The 20430-nt window shown below is 41.0% G+C and overlaps 3 protein-coding genes across 11 annotated transcripts in view; 2 read left to right on the top strand and 1 right to left on the bottom strand.

Annotated features, from left to right (window-relative positions):
* Nucleotides 1–3532, top strand: part of nrg1 (neuregulin 1) — a 34856-nt gene extending 31324 nt beyond the window's left edge. For all 9 annotated transcript variants that reach the window (XM_056404193.1, XM_056404192.1, XM_056404191.1 and 6 more), the window contains one exon: nt 1210–3532. In XM_056404193.1, the coding sequence (XP_056260168.1) occupies nt 1210–1795 (586 nt within the window). In that variant the 3' untranslated portion in view covers nt 1796–3532. The remainder of the gene's footprint in view (nt 1–1209) is intronic.
* A 2678-nt stretch (nt 3533–6210) lies between these two features.
* LOC130186135 (thyrotropin receptor-like) lies at nt 6211–12640 on the top strand. Its single transcript, XM_056402902.1, has 11 exons — nt 6211–6406; nt 6483–6554; nt 7839–7913; nt 8020–8094; nt 8176–8250; nt 8348–8425; nt 9354–9422; nt 9626–9703; nt 9898–10086; nt 11150–12239; nt 12318–12640. The coding sequence occupies exons 1-11, from the start codon at nt 6243–6245 to the stop codon at nt 12456–12458; spliced, it is 2106 nt and encodes a 701-aa protein (XP_056258877.1). The 5' UTR covers nt 6211–6242; the 3' UTR covers nt 12459–12640.
* Nucleotides 12641–15169: 2529 nt separating this feature from the next.
* pomk (protein O-mannose kinase) lies at nt 15170–20005 on the bottom strand. The gene is made up of 3 exons (XM_056402903.1): nt 19874–20005; nt 18247–18519; nt 15170–16739 (listed from the first exon to the last, which is right to left on the bottom strand). Exons 1-3 carry the CDS (start codon nt 19976–19978, stop codon nt 15969–15971), a joined length of 1149 nt encoding a protein of 382 aa, XP_056258878.1. The 5' UTR covers nt 19979–20005; the 3' UTR covers nt 15170–15968.
* Between the last annotated feature and the right edge of the window lie 425 nt (nt 20006–20430).

The raw sequence follows: 20430 nt of genomic DNA, 5'->3' as shown, positions 1-20430 counted from the left end.
TACCTGCGAACTCTTTGACGTATCACAGCGTAAACTGGTCTTTCTCCTGTAGTAGACAGCAGGGCTGCAACAGTAGGAAGTGTCGACATAGAATCTACGTCATCGCATCACGCCGTAGCTTTCCCTTCATCTGTCAACAATATTTTAGTGATATTTTGTATACATATATAAATATGTATATATATATATATATATATATATATATATATATATATGTTTGGTAATGATATTTTAATTTAATGATAAAACCTCCTGCAGTTTTAAACACGATGTAGGTTTCTATTGGCCGGCTGTGCACATCCACTCAGTGTGAACTCTGGTGAACTCTGAGCGCAGAGACAGCTGGGGGTTGTAGTTTACCAAGAAGCACATCCTTGAATGTGTCCGTCACCCTGGCTTCAGTGAAGTGAGGGTGAAACAGAGAGTGTGTTGATCAGATATAATGTGACTGTACCATACCAGTGAGGTTGTTGATGATCAGAGGATATTTGTGGGTTTATGTGCTTTTGGCTGCTACAACAGAATCAGAGGAATGTACATTTAAAGTAGAAGTAGTACTACTACTTGTGTACTTGTTGATGTGTTGATGAATGCATCATACTGTAGGTGACATGATGACTCTGGCTGGTGCTGTCACCTCAGCCAGGTTCAGGGCCTCTCTGTGTGGGGGGTGCTCCTGTTGCTGCACTGGGTTCCTCTGGTTTTCTCCCACAGTCCAGACCTGCAGATCCAACTGGATTAATAGCTGTCTATTAAAGGGTTAATTAAGAGGTGACTGTGAGAACCAATCAATAATTGTCTTGTTATCTGTACCACACCCTCCTCTCAGCCTGAACCTGTCTTTCACAACAACAACACTTCGGTTTCATATGAATGAAAGATGGTCACGGATGATGTTGAAGATCATGTGAATGATGTCATGAATGAAGCTGCTGCTAACACTGTGAACCATGTGCGCTGGAAACAAATTCCACGATCTGTAGTGATGTAGTCACAGAGAGGAAGTGATCCACGCGTCTCGGGCGTCTGACAGACTGACGACCTTTATGCTATGAACTTTTCTGAGCCTCCTGACCTTCAACAGGATAATCAGGTTGGAGAAACGGGTGGATGACGGATGTCCTCAGCCCTGCAGTGATACTGTTTGTTGTGTGTCACACTCAGAATATGTTCAATAATATCTGTATTTCGTGAATCTTTCTGTTGCAGGTTTGTATCTGCTATGACAACCCCAACTCAGCTGTCTCCAGTGTCCCAGACCTCTCCTGCGACTCCAGGGTCCCCTCCCTCAGAGATGTCGGCCCCCCTGTCCAGCCTGGCCATCTCCGTCCCCTCAGTGGCTCTGAGCCCCTCTGGGGAGGAGGAGCGCCCCCTGCTGTTGTCAAACAGGCGTCAGCCAAACAAGTCCTCGAACCGGGACGACCAGAAGAGGACCTCCGCCCACTACAACTACGGTCACGTGGCTCACAGCTTACCGCCCAGCCCACTGTTTACTACGAAGGATGTCAACTACACAGGTAACCATGACGACACAGCTGCCAGCCACGAGTTCTCAGCATCACCTGAGCAGGTAATCCACACAAACAACAACGTCAGTGACTGCAGCACCAAGAAGAGAGCAGCGGTCCCCAACGGTCACGTGCTGCGTCACGAGGAGCCCCTCCTCACCACAGACAGCACCGCGGCCCTGACGCTCAGGGCTCTGGACAGCAGCAGGACTAACCCAGCAGCACCACACCATGACATGCGAGTCAGGTCATTCAGCTCCACCCAACAACATCCAGTTGCTGTGTAAAGTCAAAGAAACGCTGAGAATTCTTTATGTTGAGGAGAAGAAGAAGTAATCACTATTAAACCTTTATTTTCTATAAATGATTTGCTGTGTAAAGACTTTTAAAGATAAATGATGAAAAATGAAACTTTTATTTTAGTGACGTAGTGAATAAAGAGTTTTATAAAAAAAAAAGAAAAAAAAATGTATGTGTTCATGTGTTGTAGGAAAAGTGCCATACACTGGTATGTAGCAGCGTGCAGAGAAATATCAACGGTGCCTTTCTGTTTGGTCTGCTTAAAGGAACTGCAGCAGTGCATACTGGGCCGTATACTCACCATCCTAATCCTCCAGTTAACAATCAAAAATAACTTGCTGGCTGCCTTTAACCTGCTCCGCCCTGCAGGTGGAAGTGACACCACAGTTTGGAATAAGTCTTGTGCGTTCGAGGTGCATGCTCCGCCCCTTGTTACCCGGTCACCTGCGAGCTGATTGTGGGCTGAACTTTAACATCTGGACTGATGGTTATGAGTGAATGATGAATCAGCTGATTACCTGCATTTGATGAGAGGTGGAGAAGATGCTAGAGATGATAATGTTTTTATTGATGACTGGACTACGACACCACAGACGACCTGGTCTCCTGCTGTTGTAGGAACAGGTGCAGTCAGTCGAGTCTTTATTGTTACTAACACTCAGTTATGAGCTTAACACAAACCCCAGAGATTTTTTTATTCTATCTGCATTTTGAAGTTTATAGTTCGAATGTTTATGTGGACCTGCACTGGTTTATGGGTCAGACTTAATGCTGCAGAACTACATTTCCCATAATGCTTGAAAAGTTTCATTTCTGTCCGTGCTGGCAGGCGTCCACACCCTGACTCAGTTCAGGTGGTGAAGACCAGCAGTTCTCATACATCACCAGTGTGTTACTGGTTGTGTCTGCGGAGTGTGTGCTGAACTAAAGACTGAATCATTGGTTCGTTTGTGTAAAGACGTCATGTGCTCCTGATGCATTCTGGGATTAAAGAAGCTGAATATGAACCTGATGGTAACCTGCTTTAATTGGTTCATTTATCTGTACAGACAGTTATTTTTGTCCTGACCGGACCTGTCACAGTTTCCAGAGACTGTGTGTACGCACTTATCTTATTTTTTCAACCACCACTGCTTGTGTTCACATGTCCCGTCTCATTGTGTGTGTGATTTTAAAAACAGACTTGTGTACTAACATGAACAGAGTTTATAAAACCTGCCAAAGACTGTCACCTCCTCCAGAATAAACAGATCTATGAAGAGTAAATAACCATTACTGGGCTCTGTAATCAGCCATAGTTTCTTATGTATGTATGTAGACTCAGCATATGAAGACAAAGACCTGCTGCCCCATGAACACTGTTTAAATGGTGGCCATACTTCTGTATTTTATATTTACACTAAGATTATTTCTTATTTATTTGGTAATTCCTGCTAATCACAGGCATTCATTACTATGACAGTATATGATATACACATTTATATTTTAACAAACATGATTTAAAATGTCAGATATATGTAGCCATCTGTTCCACATGGTCATTAGTGATAAAAAAAAAAAAAAAACGACTTTTAAGTGTCATATTTTGTCACTTGTATGCGTAACATTACCCACGATGCATTGCTTTTAGGTCTAGGAGTGTCTTCAGATGATGTAAATACACCATGAAAACCTTCAGCGCTGTTGTTTCTTATTAAACATTAAATCATTTCTGTGCTTTGTGACTCAGTGTCAGAATGATTGATCTCTGTTCATTGATCCTGCAGCGGGAATGATGAACACTGTGTTCAGTTTAACATCTGTTTATATATGTGTGAAATAATGATGGTTTTAGCCCATTGATAGTATCGTAAATCCCTGATAGCTGATCATCACACTGACCTACACAAGGGGTCTCCAACCTTTTCTCCTCTGAGAGCTGCTTTGACAAAATAAAAGTGGCTGAGAGCTCCTCATGTCTTATATCACCGGTTCAAACATTCAACCTGATCTCCAGAACAAATCAGATCAATAAGATCATTTAACAATCATCAAATATCAACATCCAAAAACATGTGAAACTCACATCAGACAAAAACCAGAGTCATGATTCAGTCAGACCTGAACAGACATGAAAACACCACTGTAAATAAACCTCCATACATCTGATGAGAAACCAGAGAAGAAGAAGCTCCTCAGTCAGTGATCAGCTATTCTGATTCTCCAGTTTTTTTTTACCATGGATGTGATCTTTTCGTCAGACTGAGATAGCGAACAAGTGTACGATAACATTTAAGTTCCTGTCATTGACAAGAATCATTTCATTTTAAACGCACAGTCTGTAACTTCTGCCTCTAGTGGTCTCAATCAAAACAATATCAAAACACGGGTGACGTCATGATATAGCGTGTTGTCTTCACCACCATCACCGTAAGCTCCTCTCGGTTTGGATTCCTTCAGTGTCAGTGGTTCAGGAAATCAAACAGACCCGATGATTTTAACTGTTAAAAACACTGAATGAAGCAGTTTGACATTTAAAGTCAGAGTTTGAGCGACGCTGTACGGAGGACAGAGACTCAGGGAAGAGCTGGAGCTGAGATTGATGCTAACCTTTGTTCTGATTGTTTCTCTGAAAACTTATGAAGCAGACGTTCAGCAGGTTTTTACCAGCAGCTGAACGATCCACAGAGGTGTCCTCCTCTCCACAACTAACATTTCCTCAGCTTGTTTCTCTGATAACTTCAGATCCAGACGTCCGACGACTAAAATCCTTCATCTGCTTCAAATATAGAGCTGAAAACCACCAAGGTGGAAAAAGTGTATGTGGCTTAAAACTAGATAAAAGTCAATGTCGAGCTTCTGTCAGACAAACACACTGACACATGATCATAGAGGATATGATGTCACTGACAGGCGACCAATGAAACGTTACCATGATTAAAATCACAGATTCCTCTGGTTTGAGAATTGATGGAAACATTTGGGATGATGTAAGAACACAACTCAACAACATATAGAACACAGGTCCAGTTGTTTTTAGACATTTTAATGTGGAAAAATTACAGGATATAACTTTGAAACATACATTTTTTTTCATTAAATCTTTTTACCAAAATAGTTTTCTTTCAAAAATGGTGTCGGCCTTCTTGCAATACCTTTGCGGCCCACTAGTGGGCCTCAGCCCACAGGTTGGGAACCAGTGATATAAATGAATCAACACCTCCAACTCATACTAATGTTCACAACCTGAAGCACAGGAGGAGGAGGGGTCGCAGAGATTCGTCACTCCAGCTCATTAATCAACCCTAAACTCAGCTGAAAGCCTCATTCTGAGTCTGTCACACTCAAAAACCAGTTCCACCAGTCATTGTATATCGGGGTGATTTCAGGATTCAGCCTCAGCTCTGCCTTTTGTTCACTATTTGTTTGTTACGTGAGGCTTCGATATGTGGCGCTATGGGTCACTTGGAGGTTACTGTAACTGATGCACATGTAAATATTTAAATTTGTAAATATGTAAATAATAATTGTATAAAATAAATATGTCAATAATTAACTGTATAAACACTGTAAATATATTTTTTACTAAATCAACTCAAATATACAACATGAATTAACATCTACACCTTCAACAACAATCACACCCTCCATCTTGTTCTGACATGATGGAAACTGAACATTTAATAATATTTCCCCAAAACCCTGTTTATCTGATCATTTTATATTAACAGTGTCGGTCTATAAATATTTAATAGACGATTTATAAAACACTTTTCATTCATATACTGTACAAGTGTTAATTAATGTATAGCATTTGACAGCAATTATAATGTCTCCTATGAAGACTATTACTTGTTTGATATTCTACATGTATTTTATATTATTACAGCTGTGTTTCACACAGCAGCCTCCACTGATGGGTGTCCACAAGAGGAGTTATGGTTGTTAACATAAGAAACACTTACAACTACATTTTAATAATAAAAACACTTAATTTGTATAGCACCTTCCAAATAACAAATATCAAGTGCTTCACATGAGTCAAATATGAAACATCCAAACAAATCAAAGTGAAATTAAAAAGACATCACACAATAACTTTTTTATAAATATGTAAATAAGTGAGACAAAACTGAACTGACTCTGAGAGTCTGATCTCCTCTGACAGTAAAGGCCCCATCTCAATAATGTGTTAGAAACCAGTTATTAAATCTTTATACACCGCTTATGAAAGCTGAATAAAATAGTTCTTTGAATGGAACTGAATAGAGAAGCCCTGAATTTAAACTTTAGCTGACATAATTTGTTTTACATTTACACATATGTTCATCCATTTTATTTTGAAGGTCTTGACCAGAAGTGCCTCTTGCTTCCACTCTTGGTCTGAACCCCGGACAGCCCCTCCCCTCTGTGAACCTCTGACTGTGTCTCCACCATCCACTCACGGCTCTGACAATGACGCTTGGTGTGAATCTGCTGCTTCTTGTCTCTGTGACTGTGGAGGTCTGTCTCCCTCTGGATCACTGTCCGGCTCACTGCCACTGTGACTGGGACGTCCTCAGTGTGTCCTGTGTCGGCGCTGAGGTCCTGCCTGTTTTCCACCGCAGCACACAGGAGGTGTAAGTACCCACATTCTCTCAGCTCAGGCTTTTCATCAGGACTGAAACCAGTCCAGACTGTCTCTGTCTGTTTCAGGTGGCTTACTGGGACCAAACTCTCCTCTGTTCCTCAGAACGCCTTCGCCAACTTGGCCAACGTTTCTCACATGTAAGATTTTCTTTTTTCCCATCACTAACTTTTCTTTCAAACCAACAACAGGAAGAGTCACTAACCAGGAAAAATAAAGAGTATTAAAACTAACAAAGACAGCAGTCCCTCCGCCAAGGCTGCAGAGTGCAACACAGTGAGACTCAACAGACTGCAGAGCAGTCAACTTGTGGAACCACTGGTGGGCTGCAAAGGTATTGCATGTGGGCCGACAAATCATTTGCAGAACAGTACAATTTTGGTGTGGGTGACCTGCCAGGGGGCCGGTTTACCAATACTTACCAATACTAACCAATACCAGTCACTTCCTTTCTTCCCCCTCTCTTTTTGTTTATTTATGTTTTATCATTAATATTATTTGTGTTTAATACTTGTTTTCTGGATCCTCTTCCATCTTACGTCAATAGTTCTGCTAGATTTCTAATCCTGCCAATTATTATCTCCATTTTATAAATGTCATTAATTGTGTCCCTCCCTTTGCTTAATTATGGTGCCTCTGTTTTCAGCCAATTTGGTGTTACGTGTTAAAATACTGCTACTTGTCATGTTTTGCCATGGCAGACACTTTTTGTTAGTTTTATTTTGGACTTTTCGCACTTCCTGTTCTATTTTGTAATTTAGTTCCTTGTGTCACAGTGTTTTTGCTTCTTGTCGTCGTCTTGTTTCTGTGTAGTGATTGTCTGCCCCGCCCTGATGTGTTTCACCTGTGTGAACCTTGCCTCCTGTGTCTATATAGTCTTTGTGCTCCAGTTCATCTGTTTATCCCTGTTGTCTCTCTGTTGTTCCCTGGATCTTGTGCCAAATAAATCTGTCTGCACCGTCCCCAATGTGTTGCCTGCATTTGGGTCCTACTTACCTCATAACCTTGACACTACTCTTAATATTCTGAAAAGATAGTAATGAGTTAGTTGAGAAAGATGCTGCAGTATTCTGCCAAGTAATAATTTGGCATAATAATTAGGAAATAATAATTTCAAAAAGAGTTTGCACTGAGAAATAGTGTCCATAACTTGTCTTATTTCAGTCCTGTATTTCTGTAACACAGCGCAGGAATATAAGATATGGGTGCAGTTGCCTTCTACCTTCCCACATTTGCTCCAGGAAAATGGAGTCGCCTCCTCAGAGTGCTTTGTTTGGATGACAGGTGTTATAAAGAATCGTGATTGAATTTTCCAAGAATACAATATACAACTAGTGGTTGTATTGTAACTTCAGATTCCTAGAGAAAGACATGGATCTTTCTCATCTGGTTGTGTTCATGCTGTATTTGTCTGTTTTTTTCAGCTACATCTCTGATGACGACACTTTAACACATCTGGAGAGACATTCTTTCTACAACCTGTCCAGAGTCACCCACATGTACGTCACCCTTCAACACCTGATTGTGATTAAAGTGAAGCCAGAAAATAACAGAGTATCTGTGTGTGTGTGTGTGTGTGTGTGTGTGTGTGTTTGTGTCCAATAGACAACTGAATGGTATCAAAACACTGTCACACATTGACCATGAGGCGTTTAAGGACCTGCCTAATTTAAAATACCTGTAAGTGAAATCTTCTCAGTGCATCATAGAAAACAATGTAATTGTTGTCTAAACTTTTAACTGAGGTTTGTTTGAACCCAGTGGGATCACCAACACCGGTCTGACCTCCTTTCCTGGACTACAGTACATCCGGTCCAGCCAAGAGGATTTTATCTTGTATGTAGCATTTTAAATAGAAATAACTGAAAATGTGTCATGCCTGATAAAGTGTACGACTAGTGTAAAATGTTTCACCTTCATTCGTCTTTAACAGGGAGATACTGGAGAACGCCTTCATACACGTCATCCCTGCTAACTCCTTCAGTGGGATATGTGAGAACGCTCTGAGCATGTGAGTGGGCCTCAGTTCAGTGGTTCGAATGTCACTTTATGGTGGTTTTAGGATCATTTTCTCTTACCAATACTTACCAATACTTACCAATACTTACCAATACTTATCAATACTTATCAATACCAGTCACTTCCTTTCTTTCCCCCTCTCTTTTTGTTTATGTACAACTTCTGTCAAAAGTCCATGTCAATCCATCTTACATCAGTCCAGAGTTGTAATTAACTTGGCTGAGAGACAAGATAATTAAAATGACGCGTGTCTATGAGGAGCCATGATGTCCACGTCTCATCTGGACCGGTCCACACAGAGGCTGCTGCTGCTGCTGCTGGGAAGTGTCTTCATTTCGTGCAGACACATATGAACTTGTGTTCACATTATCTCCTCCCGGCTGCCGTTTATAAATATCACTGTCTTTTGGTTTTTAGCAAAAATGAAAATAGTTGTATTTCACTTTGAATTCTGTAAGACACAGAGTACCAGAAGAGACGTCGAGGTGTCTTTTCAACAAGACGCAGACGGAGACCAACTGCAGGCTATAGATACGTTTGGGGTCGACTTCTGTGATTATACGATATATAGTAATAATCTGGGATTCTAGAAAATATGTCTATATAGTGTCTTTTAAATTTACTTTTAAATTGTTCTCTCTGTGTCGGTCTCATATTCCATCTATTCATTATCACTGTCATTTAAAATTCTGGCTTCGCTTTTGTATATTTGTGTATTGACACATCACCCAACAGAGTTGATGTTTTTAAATGTGTTTCATTATTTAATCTCAGTAAAATATTCACAGACAGAATCTTATAAACCATAAAGACGTATGTCTGCGGTTTGAGTCCACGACTTCACAAATTTTCCTCTGTATGGAATAAATGAATGGAGGGTTCACTTGATAACACCCCCCCCCCTTCTCTTTTTTTTTAAGCATGCTGAATAGCAACGGCCTGAAAGAGATCCAGAGCTTTGCCTTCAACGGGAGCAGACTGGAGGAAGTGTATGTCATTTTGAATTATTGCAGTGAAACAACAATATTGTGGTTATGTACAACTCCTGTGCTTTTAGTCTCCTTTTAATGTGTTTGAGCTTTAACTGGCTGAATTACTAAAATGTTTTGATGAAGTAATGTAGTAATGTGGAGTTCTGTATGTGTCACTATGATCGCAGCACTTTGCCGTTCACCTGCTCTCTGTTCTTCAGGTATCTTCACAGGAACCTGGATTTGGAACAAATAGATGAAAATGCATTCCATGGTGTGATTCACGGCCCGACTCACCTGTGAGTGAAGGATATCTGCACATGATTATAAAAAATGAATGAATGCCCTTCTTGAGAAAACAGAAGGAACGCTGCTTTGTATCAAACAGAATCTTTATTTTGTGCATGCAGCAGATGCTGAGTCTGAGTCTGGCTCCAGGACCTGCTCCAGCTCTGTGTCCACGTGAAGTAACCTGAACTCTTTGTCTTTCCAGAGACATTTCAGAAACCAAACTTAGCTCTTTGCCCTCAAGAGGTCTGGAGGCCATTGAAAAGCTCCAAGCTAAAAACACTTGGGCCCTCAAAGCGCTGCCCCCCTTCAGGGCCTTCCTCCATTTACAGAGTGCTGAATTGACGTTCCCAAGCCACTGCTGCGGTCTAAAACTGTTGAACAGATGGAGAGGGTGAGTACGACAATAGAGATTGTTTCCCACTGTGGTTTCTTCTCCTTGTGTATTTTGTCCTTCACATACCAAAGCGCCCTCAGACCTGCAGTGTGTGCTGGTGGACAGGTCTGGACTGATGAAATAAAAGAGAAAGTTTGTGTGTTGTTGTTGTTGATGGCCTTTAGTCGCAGTAATGTTTCAGTACTGAGTCTTCATCAGGTAAAACTCATTCTAATTCTCAAACAGCAGAACTATTGATTTCTGAACCCCCACCCGATACATATCAGAGGAGACAGAGTCCACAATGAGGCTCCTCCTACTGTCCACTCACTGTCACTGCAATACATTACAGGTCTGGCCAAACATGACACCTGGTTTTAATACGACACACAGGATGTGTTTGTTGCTAATGTTTTTCAGACCATACCAAAGAATAACTAATTACACTAATTACAAACATAATGGTTTTTAAATTGTCTGTTTATTTGGTTCATCTTGTATTTGTTCTTTTATGCTCTCTATAAACTCTGTATCTATATATTCTCTGATATAATCCTGTATACAGAATTATTCCTTCAGATTTCACTTAATCTTTTGAAGAGCTCATTGACCTCACCTTCACATGTTAGATTTATATGTACTGTATATGGTGCAGGTGGTCTATGGTTTTTATCTGACTGACACGTTGATAACAAAATGACTACAACCGATCAGAGGTGGATGAAGTCCACGACTCCATTACTTGAGTCAGAGTATTGATCCTCCTGGTCAGATATGACTCCAATACAAGTGAAAGTTGTTCACTCAGATTTTTACTTAAGTTTAAGTACTGGAGTACTTCATAGAAATGTAGTGGAGTCAAAAGTACGATATACTGTAAGTAAAGAGTAAAAGTCATAAGTTTCCGAAAAACAAAACTCAAGTACAGATACTCGAAAAATATACTTAAGTACAGTACTCAAGTAAAAGTACTTTGTTACTGTCCATCCCTGCAACAAGTTGACAATTTCTACATTTGAGTGCATCTAAGAACATGTTGTGATTCATTCTCTGATTAATGATCTTTCTCATCTGTGTTCAGACACGCTGAGGCAGTTGTCTGCAACCTGACCCGGACTGCTGTGGGGCAGCTGCAGGGATCTTCTGCAGGTCTCTCTCCGAGGTACCGGGGACACAAAATCTACCAACGTCTGAATGGCAGCTTTGGTCTCACAACTGCCGGCTCCACGAATCACAGTCATTACTACAACACCCCCATCTGTCCGACTGAGCCGTCTGAAACTGAGGATCTGTATTATGTGGAGTTAACCACAGAGCAGCTCAGTGAAGGGTTTGACTTTGCACTGTGTGATGATCTTCACACAGATAATCATGGACCCTGGTGCAGCCCCGTGCCTGATGCTCTCAACCCCTGTGAGGATGTGATGAGTCAAGGCTTCCTCAGGGTGTTGGTGTGGGGGGTTAGCCTGTTAGCCATCTCAGCTAACCTCCTGGTGATGTTCATCTTGCTGACAAGCCGGCAGAAGTTGTCTGTCACCCGATTCCTCATGGGCCACCTGGCGTTTGCAGACTTCTGTATGGGGATGTACTTACTGATCATCGCATCTGTCGACCTCTACACACACTCCCATTATTACCACTATGCTATCGCCTGGCAAACAGGAAGTGGCTGCAATCTGGCAGGGACATTATCAGTGTTTGCCAGCGAGCTGTCTGTGTACACTTTGACTTTGATCAGCCTTCAGCGCTGGCACGCCATCTTCTACGCCATGAGGCCAGACAGAAACATGAGGTTACGTCACGCGGCTGTGCTGATGCTCGTCGGCTGGCTGCTCTGTGCGGTCCTTGCACTGCTGCCGCTGTTTGGTGTGAGCAGCTACCAGAGAGTGAGCATCTGCTTACCCATGGACACCGAGACTACCGCTGCTCAGGCCTATGTGGTCTCCATTCTGATGATTAACATCATGGCTTTCATGGTGGTGTGCTTATGTTACCTCCACATCTACTGCATGGTGCACAATCCGCAGCACCAGTCCAGCAGGTGTGACACCAGCATGGCCAAACGTATGGCAGTCCTCATTTTCACCAGCTTCCTGTGTCTGGCTCCCATTTGCTTCTATGGCTTGTTTGCAGCTTTCCACCAACCACTGATGACTCTCACGGATTCAAAGGTACGACTTGCTCTTTGGTTTTAATCCAGATTTTTTTCTGTGTATAAAATAAAGGCTGATTTATGTTTTCCTCCACAGGTGCTGCTGGTGCTTTTCTATCCTCTCAACTCTTGTGCACACCCATTTTTTTATGTTATCCTGACAAAAGCATTTCACAGAGACATCCTGATGTTGCTGAGCCGGATGGGACTTTGTCAGTGGCAAGCACACCTCTACTGAAGCCAGCCTGTCAGTACTAATCCCCACATATACAGAAAGACAGTATGAGCCCCGCAGTCCATCACCCACATCCCAAAACATCGAAATATGGGAATCACCTAGCAACAAGATGTCCTGAAATTGCTTTTGAAATCAATTAATCTTTCATGCAGTAGTAGTAGTAGTAGTAGTAGTAGTAGTAGTACTAGTAGTAGTAGTAGTAGACGTGAAGAGCAACAATTGTCCTCATATATAAATGTACTTGCAAACACAACAACAAACAACTAACTTAGTTAGTAAAACTGTAACTTAGGCTAAAACTAGAAACTAACTAACATTAGGTAGCTCAACTGTAACTAAACTAGAAACTAATTAAGCTTCACTCGGTTTCTGGACTGTATCATGTCATCAATATCATTTGTAAATTTGTATATTTATATGCACTAGTCTTTATTATTATATGTTAGTTAAGTCTTATGCTAGTTTTGAACATAACCTGCTTCTTAATATCTCTGTATAGCTCTTAACATTATCTAGGTTTCCGATAATCTTTCTTTAACATTAGTCTCTGTCATTTCTGTACTGATGTTCAGGTGTTATTATGTGATGTATAGATGTAGTAATGACTACTGAATACTTATGTAATAATGTAGTAATGACTACTGAGTACTCATGTAGTAATGCAGTAACGACTACTGAGTGTCCACGGTAAATGGTAAATGGACTTGTACTTATATAGAGCTTTTCTAGTCTTACTGACCACTCAAAGCGCTTTACAATACTTGCCACATTCAGCCATTCACTCACACATTCATACATCACACTCATACACTGATGGAACAGCCATCAGGGGCAAAGTGGGGGTTCAGTATCTTGCCCAAGGACACTTAGACATACAGGCCTGCATCAGTGGGAAGCATTAAGTCACTGCTGACCTTGACCGGAGCAGTCCCAGTGCTCTGCAGAGCAAAAACCTGAAAGTCTGGAAAATTTCTAAAATTGAATACAGAAAGAAAAAACAGAAAGAAAGATCCAGAGACGCCTTCTTTAAGAGGGGTAAATAGTGGCATGTTCACAATTGGAGAGAAAAATACCAGTAGACAGAGAGCAGTTAACAATCTTTCCCTCTTTGTACATGTACAAAGAGGGAATTTCTCTCTAAGAGGCCTGGCTCTGGAAGATCTCCACTTGATTCGTCTCATTCAGACCAGACGTAAGCCTTATTATCAGCTTCAGTTAAACTTGAGAATGCAGTTTCACCAGAGAACTGTATATTGTTTTGTCCCTCATCTCTCATGTTGCGTTGACACATGCAGATAGTCGTAGGCAATCTGTGGCGTCTTGTGTAGCTGTAGCTCTGTGCGTTGCACTGAGCACTTCATTTAAATACTCCACTCCAACTGGACAGTACTACACAGAAGGAATGGTTCAATTCCTGTTACACAATTTGTTTTTGGTTTCCTTTTTACTTTGTAAAATCTGATCAGCATCTTATATCTGTTACAATGAAGAAGGGATAGGGGTGGATCCCTGCTTCCTGGATTGTGGATTACCTGACAAGACGACCACAGTACGTAGTACGAGTACGTGTAAGTTTTTCGGTTGGATACTTTCAAATCTAGCTAACTCAGACTAACATCTCCCAGATTACTCCTCCATCTTTAACATGATTGACTCAGCTGTTGTAGCTGAAAGCTTTCATTCATTTGAGGCTCTTCACTTGATGAATGCTGCATTCAGGTGTCTGGCAGTTTAGTGACTTGGGAAGTGTTCACACACATCTGAATATGCATTCAGAGCAATTTAAATGCCACGACTGAGGAGTGTGAGTGCTGCTGATAAATGTTTTCACTCTTCAAGTGCGCATTAACAAAAAAAAAACCAACAACGACAAAAACAAACAAAGTGCAGCCACAGTCTTTCCCTCTCAGGCAATAATCCAGCAATAAGACATGAGAGGGAGCGATGATGTTCTGAATATCACGGCTGTGATTCGGTCATAGCGGCCTCATCATTAAGTTCAACTGTTATTTCTGGAATATATTCATATTTGCAAAGTTTGTTACAGTCTAAGATAACGACCGTTAATGTTACGATGATTAGCGGTTAATAGAACACCTGTACAGCTGAGTCATAGTTAAAAGTCCCAGTGCTGTTATGCTCTATATATAAACACTCATGGAAAGCCTCTCGACCAATCAAATTACTTGGTCGGAACTAGCTGTTGTATAATTTACTTTATTGAGATGATCTAAATCCATCTCTTATGTATTTACATACACCCCAGCTTTAGGCCTGTCTGAAATCGTATTAGTTATCCAGTGCCATACATTTTTAAAAAGACATCACATACAGTCCCAGACAGAGACCCTATGATAGCCCTGCTCATCTTGGCCTGACTTAGGGTGCAGTCTAATATTACGACAATAAAGCACTAATTTTTGAGAACAAATCTTATTTCAAGAAAAAAACTCACAATATTACAAGAATAAAGTTGTGATTTTACAAGAAAAAAGTCATAATATTAGAAGAATAAAGTCGTAATTTTACAAGAAAAGTCATAATATAATGTCAATAAAGTTGTACAATTGTAAAAGTTCTGTGTTTTCGAGGGGAAATTTTACATTTTTAATTTTTGTAATATTATGATTCTATCCTCGAAATTACAGATGTCTTTTTCCCTCAATGTAACACTCCATCATACCAGTCAGACCTGATGTCACCAGGCAGAATTTATTTAATACATTTTTATTTTTTTATATTTACTTATGTGGTGTCAGAAAAAGCAAGCAGGGCAGGAAATAGAGTGGGTGGCATTGTTACTATAAACTGAAGCTAACATAGCTAGCGGGCTAACAACAGTAGTCTACAAAGGTGGAAATCATAATTTCTTATCAAACATGTTACTGTCATTAATCTCATGAACTGACTACAGTCAGGCAGTATCCAACCTTCTCTGCTGCTTATATTTTCATGTTCTTGAATAAGAAGTCAATCCCACCCCCCTCTCAGACTAGCTGGGCATTGGAGATTTTGTGTCCATGTCAGATTGAATTTGGCGTGAAGTGAAAGAAGCAGAGCCAGGAACCTGTGATCCTGCTGTAATACCTGGTTTTTAAGACTCTGTGTCAGTGTGACTGAAGGTTAGTTAGACTGAAGGTCTTGGAACTGGATTTTGGCACGGGGGCAAAATCTAGTTCCAAGACCTTCAGTACTAGGCTGATATTTGGATATTCATAAATCAGTTTGTGTCACATAGAAAAATTGCACATATTGCACAGAAAGAGTTGAGAAGATACGAGGGGCCCAGCAGCTGATATTTTGTCCCTGGGTGCACGATGACTTAAACACTCTGTTCCTCCTTTCCAGTGGACTTGTGTGAAAACAGCACATTCCAAAGAGTCTTGATATAAAATAAAACAGATTAATTCAAGTGACAAAACTGTAAAAATAAATGCCCACATCCTCCACCGGCTCCAGACCAAGTAGCATTTATTACACTGCACCACACTGTAAAACTGAGTCATTATTCTACAGCATGTCTCTAAAGCCAACACTGTCTCGCACCATGCTGCTGTAGACTGATTTGTACACCTTTAAAACATCCACAGCTGAGGGGCGGAGCGTTGGGTCCTCCTTCTTACACTGGTCATGGATCTGAAAAAGATGGAAGTGGGCTAAGTCTCCTCCAGGTACCCTCCCCATCAGGAACCACGTCACGTCTGGGATCTTCCAGATATCTGTCTTCTCGTCATACTCAGGCATGAGATCGTCTGAAAATGGCTTCCCACTGTCTCTGAACGGCCACAGCTGCTCCGGGGCCACAAAGTCCCCAGTGAGTTCTCGGTGGCCACACTTCACCAACAAGCCTCTGGATGCGTCCACCTCAGGCAGCGCATCCAGATCGTTCACCACCAGGTGAAAGTCATTAGTCAGCAGGAACTGGGAGAGTGTTTTCTCCAGGCTGTTGGAATCACACATGACCCGCCGCCCAGCTGGGCTGTTATGGAGGTAATGGAGGATGGAGACGTAGTCCGTCGCCAGCCTCAGCCGTGTCTGCCACGTGTTATGTTGCTGGTGCTGCTCTTGTGCAAGGACAACATCCAAGTTAAGCAGTGAGCCGTGCGGGTGGTGCTCCGTGACCAGGGTGTGCTCTTCAAGGCAAAACCCCACCAACTGCACCACGTGGGGCCCCTGCAGGGCCTGTACCATGGACAATCCATGGAGGAAATCCTCCAGGTAATCCAGAGAGGACAGTTTGGACAGAGCCACCTTCTGAGTTCTCCACTCAGCCAGGTACACCTGAGCAAAGAAGAGTGGATGCTGAGGTTAGTAAGTCTAGAGTTACAGGTGCACACAACATATGGACCACGGCCAACAACAGTGGGCTTCATGCAACAACACGTTTGTATTCTTATGTTAAACTGGACACAACTGCTCTAAATGGCTCATTTCAACTTGATGAATGTCCCCTGTACTTCGGTAGGAGAGTGCATTCACGAGATTAGCATCATCATTGCTCCCCAGCTCTAAGCACTAGGGAGATCTAGTTAGTTTAAAGTATACCCTTGGCTTTATTACGACGGAGTAGTGGGGCCACATTGAGGAAGAAAAAAAAAAAAAGAAATTTAGAGAATTAAGTCATAATATTACCAGAATAAAGGTGCAATTTTGAGAAAAAAAATCATAATATTTAAAGAAAAAAAAGTCATATTACAAGAATAAAATTATAATTTTATAAGAAAAGAGTAATAATATTATGAAAATAAAGTCATAATATAATGACATCATCATCATCATCATCATCATCATCATCAGGACATTGAAAAGATTGTGGAGAAACTGAGTTTATTCTATTGTTAGACAGACAAACAGCAGCTGCCAGAAGCAGCTGAGGCTTTTCCTTCTTTTCCTCAATGTGACTCGAATACTTTGTTGTACTTTATACTGTCAAAGTTATGGAAGTAAACAGTAAACAGACCACAAAACAAACAAAAAAGTAAACTGGCAGCCATGATGCACATCACACTGATGCACTGAATATTCATTTTCCATTAAGTTTTATTGAAGTTCTCTTAAATCACTGGTTCATAGCACTTATGACTTTATTTGATTGAGCGGTTTCTGCATGAAAATACAAACAGGCAGTGAGTGCACAGTACTCAGACGAGCTCATTGTAGAACAGCTGTTTGTACAGGACTTTCTGAAGATAAAAACTTTAAGGAAACAAAATAGATTGAAACATCTTCAACAGGTATTGTCACATTTAAATAAAGACACAAATCTGTAACAATAAAATAATGAACACCGTGTAGTGCACACACCCAAGATCAACCACTTCGTACAGGTGGTCGATTTTGCAGCATTAAAATAAGAATTTGCTTCTTCCATGCAGGGAAAGCATTGTTACAGTAGTGATGTAGTGTAGCACTATAGTACCAAGGTATATCAGATGTCCACCTTTCACCTAAAGAGATTCAAAATAACTCTAGTGTTTATACCATCAGGGTGCTGCACACAGCATATTAATGATGTAGTAAAATCAATTTCATGTCTATGAATCATTCAGAATCATAGAAGTTAAAAATTAGGAATTTTATGTGAATTGTTTGTTTTCCCCCCACCCCTCATTCCTAGCAGAATATTATTTGTAGTCCTTAGCAGTAAACTTGATTGGGCTGGTAGATCCAGCATGAACACAGGATGGGGAGTAGACATCGCCTGAGGTTTCCTGTACCTCTGTCAGGTTTCTTTTTTTCAATCACAGATAAAAAACAAATGCAACATAAAGTGAAAAAGACCGTCTACCTTCTTAATGGCTCCCTGGCCGATCAGCTTCAGCTTGCGTACTTCTGCATTGATCTGTGAACACTGGAGCCAGGGGGTGCAGTTCTTCATGGTGGCCATTTTAAAATGTTGAGGCTGACAGCCTATATGAGAGGACACCAGCTGCACATCACTCTGATACAGAGAGGCTAGATATAAGTAGATTAAAACATTGCTGAAGAGCAAGGCAGCAAGGCCCACCACCACCGTAGGAACACCACTACTGCTCCTGCTCCGACCCATGGTGCTCTGTATCTGAAATGGAAAGCAAAAGTGTGAGAGCATCAGTATACTAGGTCCAGAACACTGAGGAGTAACTTCATTACTGTGTCACTATCTGTCAAACTGGCCCTTCTCTGTAATGCTTGGCGATCCCTCCTCTTCTTCTGCTCCTATATTTTGTGGAGTCCCCCTAGGGTCTATTTTGGGTTCCCTTTTATTTACTATATACACGCCTTGGAGGCAAGTCTTGTGTAGCCATGAAATTGCTTTGCATTGCTACATGAATGACCCCCAACTATATGTCCCGATAAAGGTATTATACTGTATAATGTTTTTAAGTTTAACTTCCTCTGTTTGTTACATACAATCACTAATAACACATAGTCATATTCAGTGGAAATGTGCAATAAGATTATGAGTGAGGCTTGTTTTATCTTAAACAGTGGTGGAAACTAACTTACATTAACTCGAGTACTTATTTACAGTTCTATGGTACTGTATCTGAATATTTCCATTTATGCTATTTTACTGTTAACTTCTACTCCATTACATGAATTTGACAGGTTTGGTTACTAGTTATTTTTAAGATGAAGATTTTATACAATAGATAATATAACAAGTTTTTAAAGGATAACACATTAAATCAGTGGTTTTCAATTAGTAATTTTACTAATACTTTAACGGTATAATGCGTAACCTTTCCACATTAAAAAATCTAAAACTGACTAGATCTATGTTATACATTTTTTGACTTGTGTACCCAAATTTTCAAACCTAAAGTAAGCTCTGATTTTAATGTATCAGCATTGTGGTTGTCTACCAGAAGCATCAAAGCCACATTAAGCCACACTTTTTTAACTATGCAGATTTTTTTTTAATGTGAAAATGCTTTATTTTGTTTTTATACTAGTTTTAATCACTTGGTCTGTTTGTTTTTTGGAGAGGAGACCTCAGTGGAAAATTTGGCTCCTGCTAAAAAACACCTGAGTATCTCGATCACAAGACGTTCAGAGATATAATTGATTAAACCAGTAGTAACTAAACTAGTAGTAACCTAGTAGTTAGCCAGCCCAGCTCTCCCGGAGGCCCTCTGGTGGCCATAGGGGCTTATGCCTCGGGCAACAGTGGTCACCTTAAACGTTCATACTCTATGGACTTCAGATTGTGTATCAGCAGTGACGAACCCGACAAAGAGGCTAATATTCTTTTTAAACAGTACGTTGCTCTAGAAGTCATCACAGTGTCTGGGAGCTGTCGCTGTAGCGGGAGGTAGTTGTGAGCAGGCAGAGCTTAGTATAGCACAGTAATCTAACGTCCAGTCAGTGTAGAGAGGCTAAAACAGTGAAAACAACAACTGAACATCAGACATAGACAGTTACTAACATACCTGCCGCAGCGCAGGTTCACATGGTGTAATAATCCAGCCCGACAAGCAGCGGACGGGTTCACTGCTAGCATGAGTACAACACACAGACTGGAATTCTACCAGCATCCATGTAGGAAAAAACTTCCGGTCAGATTTACAGAATAAAAGCCTCATATCTTTAATGGGAATAAGCACTGTTATTTTTTATTCCACATTTGTCAGAGCATATTGCCCAGTTCCAGACTGTGAGTGCGTGCGTGCTCGTGTCGGTGTGCGCGTGCGTGCGCACAAGTTTGTAGAGTTGATGCTTTTATTGTGAAAAGATGGAAGTATGGTTGATACTGGTTCGTATCAACGACACAGGTTATTATCACCTCAGTACAAGCGACGGAAAGACGTCCAGCTGCAGCGAGCAGGTACCGTGTTATCTCTTAAATATTTCCCCCTTTATCTTTTTAGTTTATCATGAGCTACAGTTCAGACATCTTCACTGAAACTGATCTCAGCTAAGATTCAATGCCATGTTTAACCTGTCAAAACACACCAACGCAACCAAGATAGCTAACGTTAGCTCATGT

Source organism: Seriola aureovittata, chromosome 18 (genome assembly GCF_021018895.1).
Source record: "Seriola aureovittata isolate HTS-2021-v1 ecotype China chromosome 18, ASM2101889v1, whole genome shotgun sequence".
NCBI lineage: Eukaryota > Metazoa > Chordata > Actinopteri > Carangiformes > Carangidae > Seriola > Seriola aureovittata.
This window is presented reverse-complemented; position numbering and strand designations above follow the sequence as displayed.

Excerpts from the sequence above, each read along its gene's own strand:
- pomk (XM_056402903.1), bottom strand. The coding sequence starts at position 19,978 with ATGCTGGTAGAATTCCAGTCTGTGTGTTGTACTCATGCTAGCAGTGAA. Across the intron at positions 18,520-19,873 it reads GTGAACCTGCGCTGCGGCAG|ATACAGAGCACCATGGGTCG; the intron begins GTATGTTAGTAA and ends TTTCCATTTCAG. Across the intron at positions 16,740-18,246 it reads GCCAGGGAGCCATTAAGAAG|GTGTACCTGGCTGAGTGGAG; the intron begins GTAGACGGTCTT and ends TTCTTTGCTCAG.
- LOC130186135 (XM_056402902.1), top strand. The coding sequence starts at position 6,243 with ATGACGCTTGGTGTGAATCTGCTGCTTCTTGTCTCTGTGACTGTGGAG. Across the intron at positions 6,407-6,482 it reads CACCGCAGCACACAGGAGGT|GTGGCTTACTGGGACCAAAC; the intron begins GTAAGTACCCAC and ends TGTCTGTTTCAG. Across the intron at positions 9,704-9,897 it reads ATTCACGGCCCGACTCACCT|AGACATTTCAGAAACCAAAC; the intron begins GTGAGTGAAGGA and ends TTGTCTTTCCAG.